The sequence below is a fragment of the Elgaria multicarinata genome, chromosome 4 (assembly GCF_023053635.1).
Source record: "Elgaria multicarinata webbii isolate HBS135686 ecotype San Diego chromosome 4, rElgMul1.1.pri, whole genome shotgun sequence".
Classification (NCBI taxonomy): Eukaryota; Metazoa; Chordata; class Lepidosauria; order Squamata; family Anguidae; genus Elgaria; species Elgaria multicarinata.
Window position 1 is genome coordinate 117,330,406 of NC_086174.1, and position 24,449 is coordinate 117,354,854.

At 40.9% G+C, this 24,449-nt stretch overlaps 1 protein-coding gene across 1 annotated transcript; it reads right to left on the reverse strand.

Annotated features, from left to right (window-relative positions):
- Nucleotides 1-4,776: 4,776 nt before the first annotated feature.
- On the reverse strand, nt 4,777-24,154 carry GFRAL (GDNF family receptor alpha like). Its single transcript, XM_063124829.1, is given in 11 exon segments — nt 4,777-4,802; nt 4,805-4,875; nt 5,610-5,691; nt 6,220-6,312; nt 8,415-8,665; nt 10,285-10,615; nt 13,121-13,171; nt 14,434-14,847; nt 17,030-17,179; nt 21,056-21,196; nt 24,085-24,154. Coding segments are annotated over 11 exon segments (1,641 nt in total). The 5' UTR covers nt 24,116-24,154.
- Nucleotides 24,155-24,449: the final 295 nt, after the last annotated feature.

Here is a 24,449-nt window from a genome sequence, read left to right on the forward strand (position 1 = left end):
TGAGTATTCCTAGAAAGCTAAAGCTATCTAAGTTTTGTGGAATGTTTTGAAATTGTCAAAAAGAACACTTATTTTCAAAATGCCTATAATTTTATTATCTGCCCCTTTTAATAAAACTGTAAATTAAAAAAATTAATGAAATATAAATAAAAATAGAATCAAGTTATTAGTCTACCTCTGTTAATATGAAATATTTCAATTATGATTTCTAAAGTATTTTTGTTCCCTTCTCATGTACACTTCTTCATTAGAAGTAGGAGTGCAAAACACGTACACATACGAAGTTATGAATCATTGTAAAACCCATTCACTGGAAACACTGTAGCATATCAGCTGTCTGGTTTCACTGAATGCATCTGTTATTTGCTCTCACCAGTATATAGTGTTTATCTTGAGTATTAAGAAGAATATAAGGAGAGAGCCTGATATGTTACAAAGTGGTACATTCATCAGCTATCTACCCATAAAGCAGTAGTAATTATCAGCTGTCTTTCTATCAAGGGTTGACATTATTGGACTATAACAATCCATACTGAGTGAGTGCATTTACCTCTGATTCCTTTAAAAATAATAATCAGTGTTTGAATTGGCTTTTATTGGCAATGGCTCATATTTGATTAATCTTTTTTATGTAACAATGGAGACCATTTTCTTCTCCCCATTGTCTTGGAGAGTTCAAGTTAGAATAACCAAACCTGTTCACAGTAGGCTTAGCGTCTTTGAGCAACTGGGGTCACAGCATCGTGTGAGGTGCCACCACTATGCTGATTTGTGCCCACACCCCCGGTGCCAGGTGGCTTGGAGCCACCATGTTAACTTCCCACAATGCCCTGAAAGGAAGCTATATAAGGGACCAGGAAGTTCAAGTGGCACCCAGCACTGACTTAGTGTATTGCTACTGCCTACTCACTCTCACTAAGGAAGGAGGGGCTCCACCAAAGGTTATTTTGTCCTGGGCCTGCCCAGAGTCTTCCAAGTTCTTGCATTTATTTTCCCACCTTGTGTTTTTTCCCCAATGGACACACGACAACTGCTAATGCCTATAACTAGAAATGAAATTTCTAAGGTTGCAATCCTATACATACTTCCCTGTGAGTAGAACCCTTTAAATAAATTGGGAGTTACTTCTTTTTATGTTTTAAATGTTTTATTATTTTCCAAAACACAAACTAGCAAATAAACATTACAAAAACAAAAACAAACATCAACATAAAAACATACAAAACATACACAATTAAGGTAGACTTCCGATTCCCTCCCCAGCAAAAAATATGTAACAATATTTTCTCTTACTCTATAATTAAAAAAATGAGTTTCCCTTTCATTTTAACAAATTCTTCTCATTCATTGAATCCACAGATAAACACATTGTTTTTTTCTGGTCCCTGCAAAAAGTCTAAATTGGGACTTACTTCTGAGTAAAAACATACATAGGATTACAGGTGAATTAAAATTAAGGGGGAAATTGATTTATAGATTCAGGTTTATACCGCATCACTCCAATCCAATGTGGACAGACATGGAGGAAACAGGCTTCTGTGTACATATTCCCTGCTGGGCTAAGAAATGTACACTCAAATGGGTGTTGTTCATACTTCTCAGAGGCCTGGATTTCTACTTATTAGAGTTATTCATGGACCATCTTATGAAAGTGACAGACAAAAACGGTATATTACGATCCTTCAAACTCTTGTAGGTACCAGGATTTCAATGTGCAACATGGGCTACCTCAGGCTGTAAGAACTTCCCAGTTTATTTCAATAGACAGGGCAGCTGTGTGAACAAAAATGAATGCTTATTCAGAGCTGTACACTTATGTCTCTTATGTCTTCCTTTCCCTGAAGAAGATCATAATAATGTTGCTTCTACTCTGCTTTTCTTTCACTTTGTGGGGCGGCTGTTTTCTTCTTCTCTTTTTATGGATGCTGCTTTCCCTTGGGTTGAGCTCATGGAGCTACAGGTTTTTGTCTAACCTACCTATCACCAACTGGACAGAATCTATCACTCCTACAAGAGTCCTTATCAAATTAATTCATACATCTTTATAACAGGACATTTGTCTATTTTTAATAACAAGTGAAAACTATATGAAGCAAAAAAAAAAAAAAAGACCTATGAGGAAGTCAAACTTTCTATGCCAACAGGTTGACCCCAAAACTACAAGTGTTTGTTGCATTGTAAACTTTCTCAAAGGCAGCCCAGGGTTCTATTCTTCTATTAAATAGATCGCATGCTAGTTGGCTGGCATTGGACCAAACCAATAATTTAGCAGACAGGATGCTATAGGGTGGGGGAATAACAGGGGGAAAGACTGAAACTCAGTGGTAGTGCAGATGCTTTGTAGGTAAGCAGGATCCTTTTACAAATGGGCTCCACACAGGATCGTAAAGGATGATACTCAAATGGTTCCTAACGCTCTGAAAGACCTGCTGGTTGGAACACAATATGTGCAGGAGCCAGAGGTACATTTTAAGGAGTAAGGCTACAATTCTATGTTTCCTGGGATGGTGCATTAGGAGTCGTAGGAAAGATCAGAAATCCTCTCCCAACCTCAGAAACAATGCTCCAATCTCGGAGGAGGAGATACACTCGGATCCCCCCTTCCTTACCTCATCCAAAGATCCATGCCCATCTGCTCTTCAATGTCAGAGCTCCAACACAGAAGGGATAAAGGGGGAAGGAGTAGGGTGGATGGTGCAGGGGAGGAGCAGGATCTGGAAAATCTGGATCTCCAGGATCCAAAGCACTCCGAGCCTTCAACCATGCCCCTGACTGGGTCAGAAGAAAGCTATAACAGTCCTTGGTTTGTTCTAAATTCATTTCCCCCACACCATTTATTTGGAGGGGGAAAAAAACCCTGATCCGTCTTCCCTTCCATCAGGAACCTGGAAGAGCTTTGATTGCACCAGATGCTCCAACCTCAGAGTGGTACAACACCATCTATACAAATTTTTGTTCCTGCGTATTTAGAGTGCTTTAATAAAATTACACATCGAATGAAGAACTGCTAAGGAGCAATATTCAAATTACTTCAGCAGGCTGGAGACCATTGTAGCACCACTCTTTTCCATGCCACTGGGGTCATGTGAGAAGAAGAGCCACAACACGTAGAGGAGCTACAGCATGGGCACCACAAAGGTGCCTGTGCTGTGGCTCTTCTACAGGCCGTCATCAGCTCTTGGGAAACTGGATTGCAGCAAGGGTTTCTGCTGCATGTGTGTTCATGGGCTTCTTGAATTTCCTTGGGGTGCTGGAAGGAGCAATGCTGCATCACCTGCTGTGCCACCAAAGTAATATGAGTATTAGGTCGTAGATGTTTAGCATTTGCGCTGGAAAAATAATGTGATATACCTTGAATATTCAAAGAGGGTGGAGCTATCCATCAAGACATGGTTTTCCAAACCCTGATTCTTTTTCCTTCTGAGAAAAATAGGCAGGAGGGGGGCATTTTCAGAGGAGAACTGGTAGGTAGAACAGGTTGCTTAACCCTTCGCATCCTCTGACTCTCCTCTGCAAATGTTTCTCAGGCTATTTCTAACCATTCTACCCACAGCTGGTCTCTGAAGCCCAAAGTAAGCCGCACTGAAAAATGAGATGGTTTGGGGGGACAGGGAGGTTAATGGTAGGACAAATTGATGGCCTGAGGGAGATTAATCACCCCTCATGCCTACTGCTTCTCCCCTGAAAGTATCCCTTGTCCTTATATTCATGTTATCATGGCAAATACATGGTTGGGGGCAGGTATTTTCCAAAATAATATGCTGTTCTGCCCTCAAGTAGCTCCAGAATATTATATGTCTCAGTTTTAAACACGAAAGTAGCCAAAAATGAAAGGAAACCCCAAATAGCACGTGAAAAAAAGCCAAAGGAAAGGGGTGGAAATGGAGATATGTCTAGGAAATATTTATTTGAATATGCCAATGTGTTTTGGACTTATAAAGCCCTTCAGGGCAATCTAAAAGACTATATAATATAATTTAATATTTACAAGAGTAAGGAATTGTAAAATTATATATCCTCATACAATATACTTCAAAAAACATTAGAATACATTGCAACAAGACATAAAGATATAGTACTCCTTTTGGCCATAATGAATCTCTTGATTTATCGGCACTGCTTTGTAGAACACCTTTTCTCAATTACTCATTGAGAGTTTATATACCTGACATTCTTCTGTAACTCACCATACATAGGAGATCATTTTGCTCTGGAGAAAATGGAAACTCTTACTTGAGTTTCTGCTTTTGTAATATAAAATACACTTGTATATCTACTTTTGTAATATAAAATACACTTCTTGGTTTTATTATGTTTTAATTATTTTATTATGAATTGTACTACATTTTGATGTTTTGTTGCAATGTATTCTAAAGTTTTTTGAAGTATATTGTATGAGCATATATGATTTTACAATTCCTTACTCTTGTAAATATTATCTTATCTTATATATTCTTTTAGATTGCCCTGAAGAAGGACTGCATAAGTGCGAAACATATTGGCATATACAAATAAATATTTCCTAGACATATCTCCGTTTCCACCGCTTGCCCTTGGCTTTTTTTCACGTTCAGTTTTAAACATGCTAACATGGTCTTGAGGCAAATAGTATGGATGATAAAACAGAACACCAAAAGGGGTCTCTTATGTTTTAGAAAGTTGCCCAGTGTTTGCTGAAGTGGCAGGGTGGTGATATGGATCATTTTTCCCCTCCAGAGATCTTTCCTGGTACATGTGCAACAGGCTGGCTAATGAGAGGATCTTGAAAGGGCATCATCAGCACCGTTGATGATCCATGGCTGTTGAGGTATCATAAGTTTCTCAGATAAATGGGCTGGCGAAGCTGCCTTGGCCTGATAAGCATTCGTACAAGCTCTGAAAACAAACACATATGTGTTACATTAACATCCTTCTCAATATCCATGAAACATAAGCTACTTAATCTCCTCGGCTGAAATCAATAGCCATTATCTTTACTGTGTAAACTTTGGGTACGATCCCGTCACCATTAAGTACTTTTAGGTCCCATTGATTCCTAGAAGAAAATTTAGCATACATGCTCTCAGTGGCAGGATCTACACTACTGCTTATAACAGTTTATAATGGTTTTGACAACTGTTCAGGCCCAGGACACATTACTTATACTGTTTTCAAACCATTTTTAAAGTGTTGTTTCCTGCTTGGTGTAGATCTGGCCAGTGAAAGAAATGGAACCAGAAAGTATTTAACACTAGCTAGATTGTGCCCTCTGTTTCTGGGAAGCCAGTTTTGTAAGTGTTCCTCCTAAGCTGTAAATATCCCTGCTTCATTAGTGTCAGTAACGCTTTCCCCCCCTGAATTTAACAGGACAAGATGACTCAGCCCATTCAATTGTTTTTGGGCAGCTTCACACAAAGCATCTACATTTCTATTGTGTCTTCACATACATTTCTCACGGAACTCTCCATTTCCCTGGGAACCACAAGTAAATTGGCTAGAGGTAAGCCACGCACACTGGAAAAAAGAACACTCTGGTCTGCACACACACACATGCACACACACACACACACACACACACTTCCTGACCAGCCTTAGAGTCCATATACAATCAAGCATACTATAGCAATTACCTGGTCTTTAACAAAGCCAACAGGATTATTCCCAGGATAAGGATTATGCAAGCGACATATATAATGATGGTGAATGTGTCATCTGGAATTAAATTGTGACAACCATTAAAAACTTTACTCAACGAGTATTGATCCAGTGTCAATATTTAATGTACAAACTGAACAGCACAAACCAGCCCAAATGACACATATCTGCAGATTTCACAACGGGAGATAAATCGTTCCCTCTGAAGTTAATGAGACTTTATATATTGCTTCCTTCTGGCTGGATCATCATGCCCTGTGTTCCATTGCATGGGGCCATATCAATACGTGCCTTAAGAGAATCCAACAGTAGTGCTAAGCAGGGCCAATGTCAATGGCAGGCATTGTTGGGCTCTTGCCAAGGGGCCACATCAAGCAGGGCACCACCTACAGGAGCCCTCGGGAGTTGCTTCTCCTCTTCACCGCTGCAACCTTCCTGTTCACTTGCCTTTCACTCTTGCCCAGGTAACAGTAGCGGTGAGAAGGGGAGCAGTAGATGCCATGGCCTACTTTCCACTCATAACACTGTGATTGTCAAATATCTCCAATGGTACCTTTTTATTTCTTTTTCCAAAGTCAGGCTTACCATAAACAAAAGACTGCTCGCCAGTTGCGGGAAGTATTTCCCCAGGTAGATGTATATGCACTGAGTAAGGCTCAGCCTTTCCACCTATCTGACCTGTAAATAGGAGAGGATATAAAAAGAGTATGCAAACAAGTGGAACCTGCAAGAAAATGTTGCAGCGTAGAGGGCTCCTTTTCCGGATTCTTACCAGCAGCTGTATCATGAGTAATGGAACTAAATGGAGAGACTCAGGATTTAGTAAGGGAGTAGGAAGTGCTGGGACAGGAGGTTGGTGAGACCAGCTCTCACTTACTATAGTAGGCGTACATGGACTGGCTGTCCTCACTTATAACTAAATGAACGCTTTTCCTCTGTTCTAAAGCCAGCCAGTGTTTTATGCTAATGACACAGCAGCCATTGCCTTTTCAAGAATCCTCCATTCCACTCCCCACCTCAGCCACCATTTCTGGTCCTCTCCCTCACAGTCAACATTCCATGCTGAATGAACATGCTCAGACCTCATTGGGTTATTTTTGGATTTCCGTCTTCACTTTAGGGGGTTATTTCTAAAAAGTTTTTTTTTTGGGGGGGGTGTACTTCTGCAAACCTTAGTATTCACCACAACCCTGCTAATTCCTGCCTTTTTTGTGTGGATGGTGCTGTTTTAGATACATAAGGATACACACATTGAGGCTGAATTTCCTTTTAGTACATAAGATGGATATTAGGTAAAGTGCATTGAAAATTCTAGCTACAGTATACACAAAACTCAGTGTTTGGAATGCCCATCTTCATCACAAAGCTATAAAACAGGCATCTCCTTTTATATTCAATAAGTGATTGATAAAGTGGTATCCCTATTAATCACATGGTTTATTTTTAAAATTCATTTATTTCTTCTGTTCTCAACTGAAGGTCCTAAAAGTGGCTTACAATTTAAATATAAGAGAAATCAATAAAACCCATTGCAATATTATATCAGTATTGTGTAAAACCCATCATAAGATACCAGTCTTTTGATTTTAATGGGGAAGAAACTTATTAATATGTAACAACGACAAGGTCAAAAAGGAGCAGCTCTAGTTTGTGCTCAATATCAGCTGAGTTAACGACATTTCCAAGCAGGAAATTGTTTATGCAGGTTTATGCAGGGCTGAAGGAAATAACAAATGCTAATGAGACATTATTTGATTATTATTATTGTGACCCTCATTATCAAAGCTATACTTTTATATTTGTCATTTTTAAGTGCTTCCTTCTGAGAGATTTTGATAACTTCCTGCTGGACTGATAACTCCCACTGGTCTAAGTCTTAATATTTTTTCAGAATAAAATTCTGATTTCCAACAAAAGGCTAGTAAGGATCCTTCTACCTCAAACACGCTCCTCTGGGCCTCAGTGCTGCTATCTGTAGTAACCTTGGCTGTTCACAGATTACACTCTTCCTACACAGCATTAACCTGTGTCTCCTTCACCATAATGTGTGAAGTGTCATCTTTGTAATGCAGTGATCAAACAGTCCCTTGTATGCTTTATGTATTAAGATGAACGGATGAAATTACAAACGAAATTTACAAATGGACTTTATTTTGGTGGAAGGTCAAGTTTCCCTTCCATGTGCTCCATCCCCAGCCTAGTGCTGTGCTGAAAAGTTCTCCCACATTTTTGGAGGGGACTGATCTAATTCAATTTGATAGAATGAGGCAAAAATAAAATAAAATAAAATATGGAAGCCTCCTTCATGGGGAAAGAAAACTTTCAGGAACCGGTGGTCAAATTTTGGCACAGCACTAGCTCCAACTCTTTCCTGGAGCTGGAATTCAACCTGATGCTGGCTTTCCCCTAGGAGATCCACCCGGTGGCTTCCAGTATACATTGAGATGCCAGGCCAAGACCTTCCTCGTCCAGCAGACATTTAGTCTTTAATCTGGTGGGTTTTTTTAAAAAATGGAAAGCATTATAGACATCTTCTGAAATAAATAAATAAATAAATAAATAAATAAATAAGCCTACAGCTCTGATTATTAACTTTACTGGTGTCTAATATTTTTAATGTTTTAATGTTTTTATTATTGTCTTTATTGTTTTGTTATTGAATTGTTGTTTTGTTTTCATTTGTTTGTTTGTTTTTATGATTGCAAACCACCCCAAGGGCACCTGCCAGCTGGGCAGTATATATATAAATAGACAGGTAAGTCCCAATTTGCTCAACTTACTGAAGCAGGAATTGCTGTGGAGTATGTGGTGGAACCTCTGGCACACAGGCTGTTGAGCCAGTGAGGTGGTGTCACAGGTACACTCAACCTGAAGGCGAGAGCCCCGTAGTCCTATATACGCAGCTCTGCATTCAGCACTGTCGGAGCAAATAAGATCATTTGTATCCAAAGATTCTAGGCAGGCTTTATCTTCAAGGCACGACTGGCTGGTTTGTGTTAAACACTTTGATGTAAACATCTCATATTTGTCCCTGTAGAAACATAAAAGGATATGTATTTTCCCCCACCTGCTATTTCTTTTCATTGTGAAATGCAGCAAAAGCTGAAGGATAGATGAGCGAATAATGAAAGGAAAGAAAAACAGGAATATCTCATGAGAAAACAAGGAATACAAAGGTTGGGCATGATTTAGCCAACATTCAGCATTTTATGTGTAGTCCCATGGATTGAATGGGAGCATTGTTGACTGTTTTCATGTATTTTATTGTTGTAAGTTGCCTTGGGCCAAGAACTATTTCAAATAAATAAAGAAATATTGACACACTTAACTTTCCCATTCCAAACAATGAGACTTAAATGTGCTTCATTTGGGCTGGATTGTGTCCCTAATTTTTAAGAAGTTGTGTTAATTAATACAAGAAATGGCTAATAGTATTGTATTAATTAAATGGTTAATTAATACAAGAAATGGCCAAGGGAACAAAAAGAATAATTTGGAGAAAGCAAAACCTTTAATTTAAAGGATCAATGATAAGGATAAAGGGCAGATTTAGCTACTGCTCAGGGCTACATCTCATGGGTGGTGGTGGAGAGAGCTGAGTACTGCATGACTGTTCCACCAACTGTTATTAAGAGTTGGCAAGAGGAAGTTGTTTCGATGGGTCTTCAGAGAGGTGCCACTTTATAACCCTTTCGTCATTTCAACTATGCTGTACAGTATTTGTGAAATGCAGACGATGGGTGTATCCGTCGGACCTCAAAGGTGGACTGTTAAATGGTTTCTGCAAAGTGTTACCCATGTTGTTCGTTTTTTAAAAAAACTTATAAAGTGGGATAGGCTTAAACCACATGATCTGATACCGAAACCACCATGATCCCCACACATACATGCATACCCACCAGCCATGACGCCATACATTCAGTAGCCACGGGTTGTTATCTGAAAAGGACTATGTCTTAGAACATTCAAACCTCTAACAGTCCTCTCTGCTGCTGGTTGCCCAGTACCATTCTCACCTATAGCCTTGCTGCCTGCCATGTTTAGCTATGCATGTGCCTCCATGTTAATCTATGCATAGTGATTATTTTGGAAGCTATGCACATGCACACATGTTCATTAGTGTTAGAATCATGGCATCATGGATGCTGCATAAACAACGGTGGTGGTGGGGGCAGCCGGAGAAAGCCTCCACTGGGACTCCAAATAAAATCCCTGATTCCTCCAAGCCCCGTGCGGGGAATCAAAATAACAATAGCAAACACCCAGTCCCGTGCTCAGCTTTATGGGTAACACAGCCCATCTTCTTGATGTTCAGTCTTAAATAGAATAGATGTGCCCATCAGTTTAGCATTTAGGCATCTGATTTATTTGATGTACATTCAAGTACAATTAAGAGTTACATGTCTGATGTCATCATGAATTTTCTGAATGGCCAGAGATGATTTGGATAAAGGCCTAAACTGGGGGTGGCAGGTAAGGGATGAATGTTTATAGCTTTCGGTTAAGGTGTAGCAAGGAAACCTATTGTTTTTGCCAACTCAAGAAGCATTATGAAATAACATGTAACTGAAGGCATCATCCTGAGCTTGCAGTGTATTTCCAGATTTAACAGATGTGAGCAATCGAGCAAACATGTATACTTTCACTTACCAGCAGAGATCATTTGCTTGGCATGTGTGGATTACATTGAGACATGAAGGCGGTGGGACCATGTTGACTGCACATGGTTTGCCATGAAGGATGCGTTTTGCCTTGTGGCAATTTTCATCCGACTCCATGCAATCGCAAAATGTCAACATCTGGGCAACGTTAAAAGGCATGTTTTCATAGAAGAACTGCAGTGCTGCTTGGCAGTGGTTCACATCACACTGTTTTCCATCCACTCGGCAAACCTGAAGATACAACGCTAGTTGTCTGTTGCAGACTTCATCATCAACACATTCCACGTTGACTTCGAAGCAGGATCGCTGAGGCTTGTATTCTAAGGAACGGAAAATCATTTGGAAGATTACACGACTATGAATATGAAGAGTGATCTTGTGAGCACCAAGATTCTTGAACTCTCATGGGAAATTATGACATGTCCGCTCTCCAACATGCAACCAATTGCTATTTTACACCCCACTGTAAAAACATTTCTTCTGTCATAGAAGATAAGCAGAGGGATACAGTTCTCAGTATTTGGTTACTGAGATGAAAATATAATTTATTAAGAACAGGATGTGGGTGGATCTTGGGCAACTAAGCTGAACTGAGGGATGCTAGGGATAGGGAGGAGATATGTATCATGTGAGTTCCCCTTTGTTTATTCATAAAAGCATACTTTCAATCTTTCAATTCCATGGGGTGAGAGGCAGCTGAGCAGTATATGCTAACAGTCTGGAAGTAGATAACAACTTTAGGGATCTCCTACTCTACTTTGTCTCCTGATATCATATGTTCAAATTTAAATAATGTAATCTTGTTGTATATTTCTTCTTCTTCTTCTTCTTCTTCTTCTTCTTCTTCTTCTTCTTCTTCTTCTTCTTCTTCTTCTTCTTCTTCGTGAAGGCATTATACATAGCGTTCCCATCTGGTCTCCCACCATCTATGCATTGATCAATTCAGATCTACTTACCATCAGCAAAGTTGCTGCATATTGCCCCTTCACCACACACCAACTGGGACTTGTTCTCAAAATTTGGTATCCACCTAAGTAGACCTAAACTACACTATCTTCAGTATTAATATTTCATGCCAATATGCACTAATTTAACATAACTCAATATTGGAGGAATTCCAATGGTGTCTGTCCACCTATGGAATGTGCACGATTGGCAGAATGGATTCTTCATCCCCTCTGCAGCCTCCTGAATGCCCCCAAATCTGCTCCAGGGGGTTGGAGGGCCCTTTGCAGAAGATTTGGAGGGCACAGGAGAGTTCAGGGGGAAGAAGAGGAAGGGGAAGACCCATTGCCCAACCGGCAGGTCTCTGACACAGTATTGTATGAAGCTTTTTGTTCCTCTGCTTTTATTTATTAAGAAGCCACATTTTGAAATCTAAAATAAAGAGTTTGTGTGAAGAAGATGAAGCATGCTTCAAATTAATTTTAAATATGAATTAATTACTTTATTTTTTTCTATTAGTTGCATTTGTTGTTATTCAAAATTGTTTTACAATAGCTGATTGTGAATAGAAATTCAAACTAATTTATATATATATTTTAAAAAGTGCCTATACTGGTAGTCTGACCTGATAAGACTGAAATGGTGGTCTGCCTTTATAGACTAGTGTCAGCCTGACAGATGAAGCACACAAATGCCATGCAAAATAAAAGTGGTGACAATGGAGGCTTGTAGCTCTGAGTTTAGTAGGGCTGTGAATCTATTCTGGGTTTCAGTCAGAACCAGCCAGAACTGTAAAGGCACTGAACCTATTTGGGGTTTGTCATTGTCAGGGTAACATTGAGTACCCAGTTAGCTGGGGGAAAGGTAATCACGGCCGGGGAAGGCAACGGCAAACCACCCCGCTATAAGGCCTGCTATAAGAAAACGTCAGCGAAAAGCTGGCATCCCTCCAAGAGTCAGTAATGACTCAGTGCTTGCACGAGAGGTTCCATTGTCAGGTTCAGCATCTTGGACAGCTCCTTTAGAATTCTGGCTGGTTCTGACTGAAGCCCAGAATTAATTCACGGCCCCACCAAAATCGGAGCCACCAGCCTTAACTGAATAGTGGAACGAGGATATGGAAGAGGCACAGAGTGTTTAAACTGACTGATGCAGCCTATAGATGCTGTGGTTACCATACAAAGCCTACATGATCTGAGCAAACAAGTTTGCTTAATATATTGTAATTGCTTACAAACAACATGCCCACTTTCCGAGTGTGGGTACTAGCGGTATTGATGAAAACCACTCAGTATAGAAGGTCTTCGGTTCGATCCATGGCATCTGCAGGTAGGGAATGGAAACTGTCCTTCTTGAAACTCTGGAGTGCTGCTGCCAGTCAGTGTCAACAATACTAGGCCAGATCTACACCAAGCAGGATATGACACTTTGAAAACGGTTTGAAAACTATCTATGGAGCGTGTCCTGGGCCCCAACAGTTGTCACTACTGTTATAAACCATTTTAAAGCAGTAGTGTAGTTCCTGCCCTGGACTTACTCTGTATAAGGCAGCTTCCTATGTTCCTGTGCAGAGTGAACCATTCATTGGTCCATGAATTCATTTAATTCAGTAGCCTAGAAGGTTGATGTGGGTGAAGACACTCTGTCAGGCACTTGGCTCTCAAGCCACATAGGATTCTAAAGCACCATGAAGCACCAGCAGTTTGAATTTTGCTTGGAAACAGACCACAAGTCCAGAATTGTGCTTTTTAAATAGTGGCAAAATGTGTGTCCAGCTATTTAAGTCACCTTGTTGTGCCTAACCCTACACAAAGTCAGGCTGAAATATTCATAGCCTATGTGGATCACAAATGAAAAATCCATGCAGGACAGACATTTACCGTAGTTTGAAAGAGCTGATAATTTCCACTGTGACTTTATTTTCATCTGATCTGCAACAAAATATACTCAAAATTAGTGGATTACATAGTGCAAGTTAATTGTCATTTGGCATTTGTACAAGTGGAACGAAATGTTCACACATCCCATAATAATAATAATAATAATAATAATAATAATAATAATAATAATAATAATAATGCTATTCCCTCAATGAGCAGATGACAGGATGAAAAATGCCTGACAATCCATGAAACATAGACAGAATGGATTTCATAGATTCTGTACATGCCCAATACTGATGGGATTGCTCATCTGAAGTATTCTAACAATGGTAAGGAACATCTCGTGATTTGGAAGCAAACATGGTTACATTCCTGGAGGCAAAGGCTATCAGTGGCTACTAGTCCTCATGGTTGTATTCTATCTCCAGTATTTGAGGCAGTAAGCCTGTGTGCACCAGTTGCTGGAGATCATGGGTGGGAGGGTGCTGTTGCACCATATCCTGCTTGTTCATCACTGGCTGATGGCTGGTTGGCCACTGTGTGAACAGAGTGCTGGACTAGATGGACCCTTGGTCTGATCCAGCAGGACCCTTGGTCTGATCCAGCAGGGCACTTCTAATGTTCTTATGCTGTTTGAATGTCTTGATTAGAGACATTCTTAGTGGAGAGCCTAAGACCCACAGAGTAGGTGCGTCCTTGCCTTGGGACAAATCCTGGTGTCAGCAGAGTCCGGCAACCAATATGCTCCATGGATGGACAGGGGCCTACCATGGACTGCAGACAACAGGCTGCTGTTTGTGCTGTTTGTGCAGATATGCATACAAGGCTAAAAGGGAAAGGCCTTATACCCTTCATCTTTAATGCCTGGTCCGTTGCCACTGGAATAGATGGGAACCAGTGGAGGCTGGTGGTTCTGATTTTGGTAGGGTTGTAATTCCATTCTGGATTCTAATCAGGACCTGACAGATCTCTAAAGGAGCTCCCCAAAACACTGAACCTATTTTGTGGGGAGGATTAAGCACCTTGGTTAGCTCTTTTATAGTTCTCGCTGGTGCTGACTAAAACCCAGAATGGATTTACAGTCATGCCAAAATCAAATCCACCAGCCCTCACTGAAGGGAAGGGTAGTTTACAACAGTACCTGATCCAGTGAGTTGGGCAGGAGCATTCTGGCCTTTAGGATAAAGGCTACAACTGTCTCCCTGCCACATACACTGCTGTACCTAGTTCTAACTCACCATCACTTACCACCCCTCAGGTAAGTTTGCTTGTGATAGGAGCAACTGGCAGGGAGGGTTGCGTGTATCTACCTGCATTGTGGCCTTGAGTTCCTTCCCCTGAATAGGTTTTCTTACTAATGGCAGAGGTTTGATATTCCTGCATGTGCTGCAAGCATGTGTTGTTAAAGATATTTTTCCATATTTTCGTGCATCTTTTCTGCATTGGGTATCGGCAGGTGCAGCTCCCCATGACGGTTTTTGTGAGCTCCTTCCATGCGGTGAAGCATTCTTGCGCCACCATTTGGAGACTACATTTGGCTACCTCAGCTCGGCATACTCTCTGGAATATCTTATACTGCGTGAAACAGGCATCATCTCCTCGACAGGTTTCCTTTGCAAGAGAACAGTCATTTCCAGGTATGCCTGCACGCACCATGTCTTGCAATATTTTCTGATGTGGGGATTTTAACTGAACATCAGTGTTTGACGAAGGCACTGATTTCCCTGTGAAAAGACATTTTGATCACAAAATAAGGCGGATAGTTCATGTGCAATTCATATGCTTTCATTCCCACCCACCACTGAAACAAGGTTGACCCTAAATAAAAAACAGAGGAGGGGGTGAGTGGGTTGCCTCATAAAATGGGCTTGCCCCCTTTCTCTCTTCCTTCTGCCATTCAAATGCTGCTCTTTTCTGCCCTGCTTTTTACCTTTATTTGAGCCTGGATCCCCTGAGGGTGTGATTTTGCTGTTGATCTTAATTGATTGACAACTATACCACTGCTGTGGTTTGGATCCAGAGCAGTGGTATAGTGGAGGCCGGGCTCACAGGGACAATGTGCTAGGACTTTCTAATGAGCAGGGGCAAGTAACAGTATTTGTATTTTATTGATACTCCACTGCATTTGTTTTGTATGAGTTTTATTGACTTTATCTGTATTGTAAAATGCCTAATTTTATTGGGCATCTAAGAAATGTCCCCACCCCCAACGCTGATCTAGGCTGCTGTGCTAGATCAGCGCTGGGGGAGGGCTGGAGCACCTCTTCCTGGAAGTCCAGGAACGTGTCTTCCAGCCCTTTTCCCCAGTGAATTGGGGGCCCATCCCGGTTGGCCTAGAGACCTCCATTTTTCCGGAGCCTCCCTCCATTTTTTTTAGCAAAAGGGTCAAACTACTGAAACTAATAAATGAGAATAAAGGTGAAGCCACTCCCTTTTGCTCCAGTGGAATAAATGTTCAATCATCATCATCATCATGATCATCATCATCACCACCATCATCAAAAGTACTCATTAAATAACCAGTAAAAAGAAAAAAAGAAAGATACAATTTTAACTCTGGGCTCAGAACCTGAAACGAGATGACTATTTCTGTTAAAATGGCAAACAAAGACTTCTTTCTATGATTTATGGTCTACTATTCTAGGACTGTTGCAGGATCCATTTACTTAGTTGATTTTTTTTCTAACTCAGCCTTCCCTGAACTAGTGTTCTCCAGATGTTTTAGATATCAATTGCCACCACCCCAGGCAATGATAATGAATGGTGGGATTCATAGTCCAGAACAGCTGGAGGGCACTAGATTGGGGAAAGATGTTCTAATTGTTTAAACCTCTGGCTTTTGCTGGATCCAGGAGGCTTTAATTTGGCTAAAATTATGGATACTAATTTAGAGGTGACTCAGCTCATTATCTCAATATTTTGTTTTGACTTATAAAGCCTTACACAGTTTGGGACAACAATACTTGATGGTGTGCCTCTTCTGGTATGAACCTACATTATGATCAATATCTAAAGTCCTTCTCAGAGTGCCATCCCCCAAGGGAGGAACAGAGGATGGCAACAAGGGAGAGGGCCTTTTCAGTGGTGGCTCCCCAAATGTGGAAAGCTCTCTGCACTGTGGCTCGCCTGGCACCAACATTGTCATATTTTTGATGCTAGTTCAAGACTTTCTCTACTCCAGGCATTTGAAGACATATGGCAGGCTTTTTATGCATCATTGATTTGGGTTATGGCCAATACTGATGTTTTTGTTATTCTATTCTTTTATTATTATTTTTAATGGAAATTGTTTTTAGCTCATTTATATTTTGTCTATTGTTGTCCATCACCTTGGGGCTTTTAATTGACTGTATTTGCTTCAAAGTGCCACAGAGTCTCAAATTAGATGTTGTTCAATTTAATTGCCTGAACATTTGAATTCATGAGCCTCTGAAAGCTAGACCTTTTTTTTTAGAGCCACAATTCCATTATTACGTTCCTTTATTTTGTATCATAGATGAAAGCCATCCATTACCCACCATGCCTGGGTCCAGCTCCAGCTGAGAGCCCCCTCCCTCCTGCTACCAACTGTCTCTGGAGAGGCCACCAGTGAGGGAGGAAGCAGCAGCCAGGCACCTCTCCACCATGCCTGGGGCCAGCTCCAGCTGAGAGCTCCCTCCCTCCTGCTGTCACCTGTAACTGCTGAACTTTCCAACTAAGATTGTAGTGCCTGAATTTGCTTTCCTTTCCCCCCTCCTCCTCCTCCCTCCCAATCCCCTTTCCTTTTGTGTCATGTCTTTTAGATTGTAAGCCTGTGGGCAGGGACTGTCAAGAAATACTTTTGTAAGCCGCCGTGAGACCCTTTTTTGGCTGAATGGCGGCATAAAAATCCTTAAATAAAATAAAATATAAAATAAAATAAATTACCTTTATTGGCAAAACATTGCGTGCCAAACAGCATTTTGATGCTGCAATTATCTTTTGTGCAGATGCAGTCTTTAAATTCTGGAAACTGGTCAAGTAAGAACTGGATGCTTTTATTACAGTTAGTTGATTCTTTCACTGTGCAGCTGTTACCTGAATTTCAAAAACACAATGGGTGAGGTTAAGTAATGATGCAACAACTGTATTTTTTATTTTAAAAAACCCTGTTGTGCCTCAAAAACCTGCTGTTTTATTGAGGCATGAGCTATTATGGATTGCAGGCCACATCATTAGAAACACCTCATGAAGCAACTTCCAGTGCATTGCAGTTCTTACCACCACACAACACTTACACTCAAGTCTAATGGAATGTTCATGGGGCTGTACTGTATGCAGAGCCCTTTTCACAACACTAAAATCCCACTGATCACCGTCACTGACTCCTTTTCTTGGATTTAGCTTTTGAGAAAGGGCTTCCCATGTACTCGTGGAGAGGTGAACCATATGCATTGTGCTTTTTTCCTCCAAGAAACCCCAGGCAGCGTACATAATCCTCCTCCTCTCCATTCTATCCTCACAACAACAACCCTGTGAGGAAGGCTGGGTGGAGAGTCTGTGACTGGCCCAAAGTCACTCCATGGGCTTCCATGGCTGAATGGGGACTAGAACTTGGATCTCCTGACTCCCAGTCCAATACTCTAGCTACTATGCCACACTGTCTCTCAGATGTTGTTCAGTCACACCTGCTTGCTCATTACTAACCAATGTGATGATGAGCCTGACTGATTTCTAGCCAAGAGGAATTTAAAAAATGTACAAAGTCACTGCAGTGTAAAATGCAAACAATGTTATTCTTGTTTCTCAAAACTCTTTTAGGTCCATCTCTGGAAGGGGAGATCTGCCTTCAGATACCCCACCCCACCCCTCCTAGACACTAAGTTAGTTCATTTCCAATGTTGCAACTCCGATGCTGGAAAGGGGGGGGAGGAGGTATGTTGGGGTTGGCCAAGGTGCCTGCTCCCCTGGCCCTACGCATGTCCGCAAACCAGCTTCTGATCTACAACAGCTGGCAGAAATCAATTTCCTCCCATTGGTTTCAATGGGAGAGAATTGGTAACATATTAAAATGGCCCAGGGAAGTGAAAAATGTCGCTCCATCTCCTCTTGTCCTGCTGGGCTCAGGCTCCTAGGGATTTGCATTCCTGGGAGGTTCTGACACTGGAACTGTCCACAGTATAGGTAGGACAGTTACTTTGTGAATATTGAAGGGGTGAGTCCACCACTGGAACAGGTGGCACAATATGTCTCATTGCATCATCTGAAGACAAGGGGGACATTGGCTGCAGCTGGGAAGGATTCAAAATGCACTTGCTCATCAAGTCAATGAACTGACATTCATTTTTGAAAAGCTCAGGTGCTTATTAAAACAAGAGTGGCAAAAGCTTTCGCATGTTGAGTCTCATGTAACATCCGCAGGTTACTCTGAGATGGGGAGGTGGCAGTGAGGAGAGAGAACTGAAGGTACTCAGAATTCAATTAACAGAATAACAAGACTTTAATACGCTTTGTGCGTGGTTAGGACATGTGCTAAATGGTGTACATTTCTTTTACGAGTATCATGAGGTTCATTCATAGTGTTGATTCAGCTGCTCAGTTAAAATGCCAGAAAATCATTTATGCCAGAGTCAGACTTTTTATCATTGTTCCCTTGATTGCTGAGTAGAGGAACTGTTGGCAAATAGACTCATTTGAGTGGAAAGGATCAGATTTTTGTATATATGATCTGTATATATGAAATGCTTAAGGGGCTACTATGGATTTGTATCAACTCTAAACTGTATAGGTTCCTTTGACTAAGAGCAAATGTCTGACATGCCATGGGTTATATAATCTGACCCAAGAGGGATTTCTGTAATTGTTAACTACAACAGTGTCATATAGTTTTCATGAAAATACCCCTTCATTCAAGGGGGAAAGGCAAGCACTGGGAATGCGTCATGAAAGAGATAAAGTGCTATTTCTGGGTTTTAAAAAGACAAGGTCTGAGTGAGAAGCACTGCTGTGCATAAGAAGCAACCCATTGAACCAGAGCCGCAGGCCCCAATACTAAAAGCAAGCACATGTTTTCATTTCTCTCCCTCACCATTTTACAGCATAAGGCAGTACCCTTTACTGCTGCTGCATCTCCAGTACTTCTGTTGCACAAGCTCAACTGCCCGCTAGTATGACGGGGAGAAGCGGTTCATGAAAGAAGTGGAAATACTGATTTCCAGAATGGGACAGGTCAGCAGTGCTGCTTTCAGTGAGCTCTGCTGACCTGCCCCATTCTGGAAGCTAGTGTTTCCACACATTTCCAGTTGTTTCAGGAGCAACTGCTAGTTCCTGTTGTGCTAGCCGTCAGTTTCACTAGGGCATAGGCAATGTAGGATACTGCCTAAAGTTCATATGGATAATCTCATGTTATCATGCCACTTTTCATTCCAGAACATTGAAAACAAAGAGCAAGGCTCTACAAAACAATCTTAGGTTGAGCAGCCTTCTCCCTGCTATACTTAATTCATTACCTTCATCACAATTCTCTGTAAAGCTCAGTAAAACCATCCTGGAAGGTGTGTGCTTATGTATTTATGTACACCCCCATAGAAAATCATTAATTTTTGCTCCATTAACAAATTCATAACTATTTCCAAACCAATTGATCCCATAATATCTTCCAATTATCCCAGCAAAAAATATAATGTATTGAATGGAATACTTTTTACTGGCCATTTCTTCAATGTTTCTCAAAACCAGTGCCCAAACTAAATTGATATCGACAAAGCATGTAGAAAATCTGTTTTAGGGCCACCACAATTTGGACAAAGGTCAGAATTCTAATTATAAATGTATTTCAACCAAGAGGGCACCACTAGATATGATTGATACTAGATTTTAAAAATATTTTCCTTTGGAGTAGATGACCACACAAGCGGCGCTTTTAGATTTCATGGAGACTTAGGAGTAAGTATATTTAGAATCAAGTAGTGCACATTTTCATTTTGAACATTACTTTCAAAATATTGTTCTTTCCCTGAAAGCATGTATATCTTCTCTATCAGATAGATAGATAGATAGATAGATAGATGAATATATTAAAGTGAACTGTTCCTAAATGGTCTAGAAATCCTACAGGCCATGCTCAGCAGACCAAGCTCAGCATGTCCAGCACAAGAAAGGACTGCAGGTCAGCAGAAACGCACATGGTCTGTATGCAGAAGGTTCCAGGCTCAGCTCATGAAAAAAATGGAAGGAAAGAAGAACTGAAGAGAAGGAAGGAACGATCAGGCTCTGGTTAATGGGAAAGGCCTCCACATGAGATGGCAGTCTTGGATTAGATGGAGAAATAGTCTGGAGTTCCTCAGGCAGGTTCTTCAGCCAATCCAGGCCTTCAAAGAATCTCTGTCTTGCCCCTTCCATTCTCTCCACTCCACTTACCAAAGTCCTTGTGTTTTAAATGCCCATGATTGCTGCAAGTGTTCCATTATCAGAATTATGAGCCCAGTAAAGGAAACGTAAAAGGTATACAAAATTATGCATGACGTGTTGAAAGTGTATGGGGAGACATTTTTCTCCCTCTCCAATAATACTAGAACCCTGGATCATCCCATGAAGTTGATTGGTATGAGATCCAGCATAAAACAGAGGAGATACTTCTTCACAAATTCTGAAGTGAAAACTATGGAATGATAGCTACTACAAGATGTATGATGGCCAACGACGTGGATGGCTATAAAAACAGATTAGACCAATTCATGGAAGTTAAGACTATCAATGGCTACTAGTCATGATGGCTATAGGCTACTTCCAGTATCAGAGGCAGTTGCTGGAAAACACCCTGCACTGAAGTGAATGGGGAAGACCACTTGCATAGGAGGTCAGTGAATGAAACATCTCTTGGTGAAATTCAGATCAGTGTTATTTTTTCTGAAGCTGACTAGGCATGGAAGACTGTGTCTGTTTACATAGAGCAATATGTGGATTTCTCATTACCTGAAATGTAACAATTTTCTTCAAGTAAATTCCAGACACTTCCACATCCATTTTTTTCAACCAGACATCTCTCTCTTAATTGTTGACACTTGGAGATCTGGGAGTGGAAACTAGATGCATTCATGGAATGTAGCACCAGCACTGCAAAACAGAGAATGTATTCTTTAAGACATGTATTGACTCATTTCCATTCCTGCAGTAAGCTAATAAATAATGTATTCCATATAGCAGAAAATATTAGGAATGGTGTCTTCTTTTTGCTCAAGAGCTTCCTGTATACCTGCTTAACTGTTCTCCCTTTTTCTTCCATTCCAAGCAATGTCAATAATAGTAACAATAACTCTTCTTTAGGCTTTTTTCTTTGCAAAAAGAGGGCATTTGTTTAAATAAGGCTTCCCATTTTCATGTCTAGTTGATAGTTGCTTCTCATATCAGTATTGGTGTTAGGCAATTTGCCACGGAAATATTTACAGACTGCAGTGGGTTGAGATGTGGATGTCATCTCTGGTAAAAACAACATAACAAAAAGCCACACCTGCACACACCTGCAAAGAAACAAAACCACTGCCCTGGAGATAGCATTTGAGTGTGAAGCCAGTACTTGTTCAACAACACCTTGATGTTCCCACTGCCATACCAGGAATACATGAAGAATGTTCCAATCACACATTATCCTTAGGAACAAGAAAACCACATGACTCATGAAGCATCAACAGTCACAAGCATGTGAAGGATTAGAGCCATGCTCTACAGATTACCAGTAACTGTGAGAATGAGAGAGAGACAGAGACAGAGACAGAGACAGAGACAGAGCAGAACAGATGGAGTCAGATGACCAGTTTCACTTTATGTTTGCAGTTGAAATGGAAGTAGTTGTCTGGAAGAAGATCCAACCTCCAATAGGACATGGAAACGTAGCATTTGTGCAGTGGTTATGGTGTCACTGGTTTCCCTTCTGACAGCCCACCTACACCACTATTTCCCCCCCTCTTAGTAAGTGTGCAAATGTCATTTTAATCTGAATCTACCCAGCCAAATTGTTCATAAATCGTACAGAAAGAAAGAATAGTTTCCCACTCTAAAAATCTTTCCTTGTTAGTGTGGGAAACTGAACTGCCCAGAGAGCTTCGGCTATTGGGCAGTATAAAAATGTAATAAATAAATAAATAAATAAATATTGTGATCACATCAGATCAGGTCTTTGATATGCATATTGAAGCAATTGTTACTCCTTCTTGTTTCTTATTAACTGTGAACCTGATCCAGCCAAAGCTGGGCACTTTTGACTTCAGTTGTTTTAAGTACCTGTTTACACCTCTCCCTTTAAAATCAATGGAGTTTAAAAGTGCTTAACTATGTGTATTCCACAAATGATTTGAGAAGACCTGGCTATGTTCACATGTGACCTGGCTATGTTCACATGTGAGATTCAGACATACTGACAGCATGCATACAACAGTTGCTATGTTGTAGTGATTGCATGTATAAGTTTAGAATCCCTCATTCAAATTGCAATTCAGCGATGAATTAAGTGTTCTCCTTCCCCATGTTGTGGGTTGAATCCCAACTTAATTATGTTTGGAGAGATTTCAATGGGTCTACTTAGCATGACTAAGTCTAAATCCAATGTTTAATATGTAGGTATTAAACACTGGCTAGTTTTACAGCTTGGGCCTTCCAGATGTTGTTGGACTATAACTCCCATAATCCCTGATCATTGCCCATACTGGCTGAGGCTGATGGGAGTTGGAGTCTAAGAAGATCTGGAGGGACACAGCTTCCCCATCCCTACTTTAATGTATGTGATGCACTTTAGTCTCTTATTTTTTAAAAAAATTATGTATACAAATAAGAATGCAAAGACCACTGTTTGTTAATTCCTCTGTGTTCAGTGCAGGAAAAAACTATGGGCACAAATAAAATCAGCATACCTATTTGCTACTGGGCCAGGTTTAAGGTTCTTGTACTTGTGTACAAAGCCCTAAACAACTTTGGACCAGGATACCTGAGAGAGCGCCTTCTCCCCTGCCAACGTGCCTGGTCACTGAGGTCATCCGAGGGTCTGCTCCTGGTGGTCCCACATAGATCCATCCTCTTATTGAAGTCCACCAGTGGAATAGCCTTCAGCATGGTGGCTCCCCTCCTGTGGAATTCCCTGCCTCTGGAGGTCAGGCAGGCACCAACTTTGTACTCCTTTTGGCGCCTCCTGAAAACAACATTATTCCAGGAAGCCTTGAATAATGACCATGACTCACTGTATTTGCTCCTTTTAAAATCTGTTTTAAGTGTTTTATTCTGTTTTTATTTTATTTTATCTTGTACACTGCTCTGAAATTTTGAATGGGGAGTGGTATTTAAATATTGTAAATAAATAAATAATAAATAAATCTATTTGGGAAACCTAGAAATGATGCATGGGAAAGGAGACCCACAAGACTAGCTTTTAAGATATGCTCACATACAGATGTCAGGAATATTATTGCCATCTATTTCAGGTTAGGAGATTGGGACATAGAATATGAGATATATTCTAAAGAACACAGGTATGTGGCCACCTATCTAGATTCTAGACCTAGACCTCTTGTTGCTCTGGCCTCAAAATTAGTAGAATGTTTATATCTTAAGTTTGCTATCCTACACATATTTGCCTGGTAGTAAGTCCCATTGAATTCAATGAGGCTTACATCTTTGTAGACATGTAAATTGCACTGTAATTACAAAAGTAGTTTTTTAAAACAAACAGCTGCCATTTCATCAACTTTATAATGCTAGAATGGGGTAGGCGAGGAGGAGGAGGTGGAGAAAGCTTAACTGAAAAAGTTTAGCAAATGAACATAAAACCTGTCCTTTGGAGTGCATGCAAATGGAATGGTAGAGATACTTGTCCAATACATTCTGATGGTGCCAAATGTCATACTGACCCACAGGCAACTAAGAGTGCAAGCCCATGCACAAATCAGTCCCAGTGGACACAGTAGGAGTTCATAGATAGGATCTATCTTTACAAGGCAAAACTATTGAGAGCTTACCTATACCTATGGTGAGCAGAATGGAGCTCATCGCGAGAGGCGCTTCTAGATATGCACGCTGCGCACAGGAAGCTGCAGGTAGACGTCTGATACGCTCTGAATTCCCTCTGCAGTCGTTCACTGCGAGTAATTTCAGCACCAAGTCGCGCGGACAGCGCTCCGCCTGTAGTCAAATGCTTGCGATTGGTCCAGCTTGGCGTTCAAAGTGCGAGCCGGCTCTGGTGGGACTCCTCCGCCCCTCCCCTGCTCGCTCTGCGTATTCCAGAGATAGTAACGCCAACCTTCTGTTTCTCACCTGTTGCAGCTTTCCGGGGTATAGTAAGAGCAGCTCTGGAAATCGCTGCTGATCACATATGCTGCTGCTG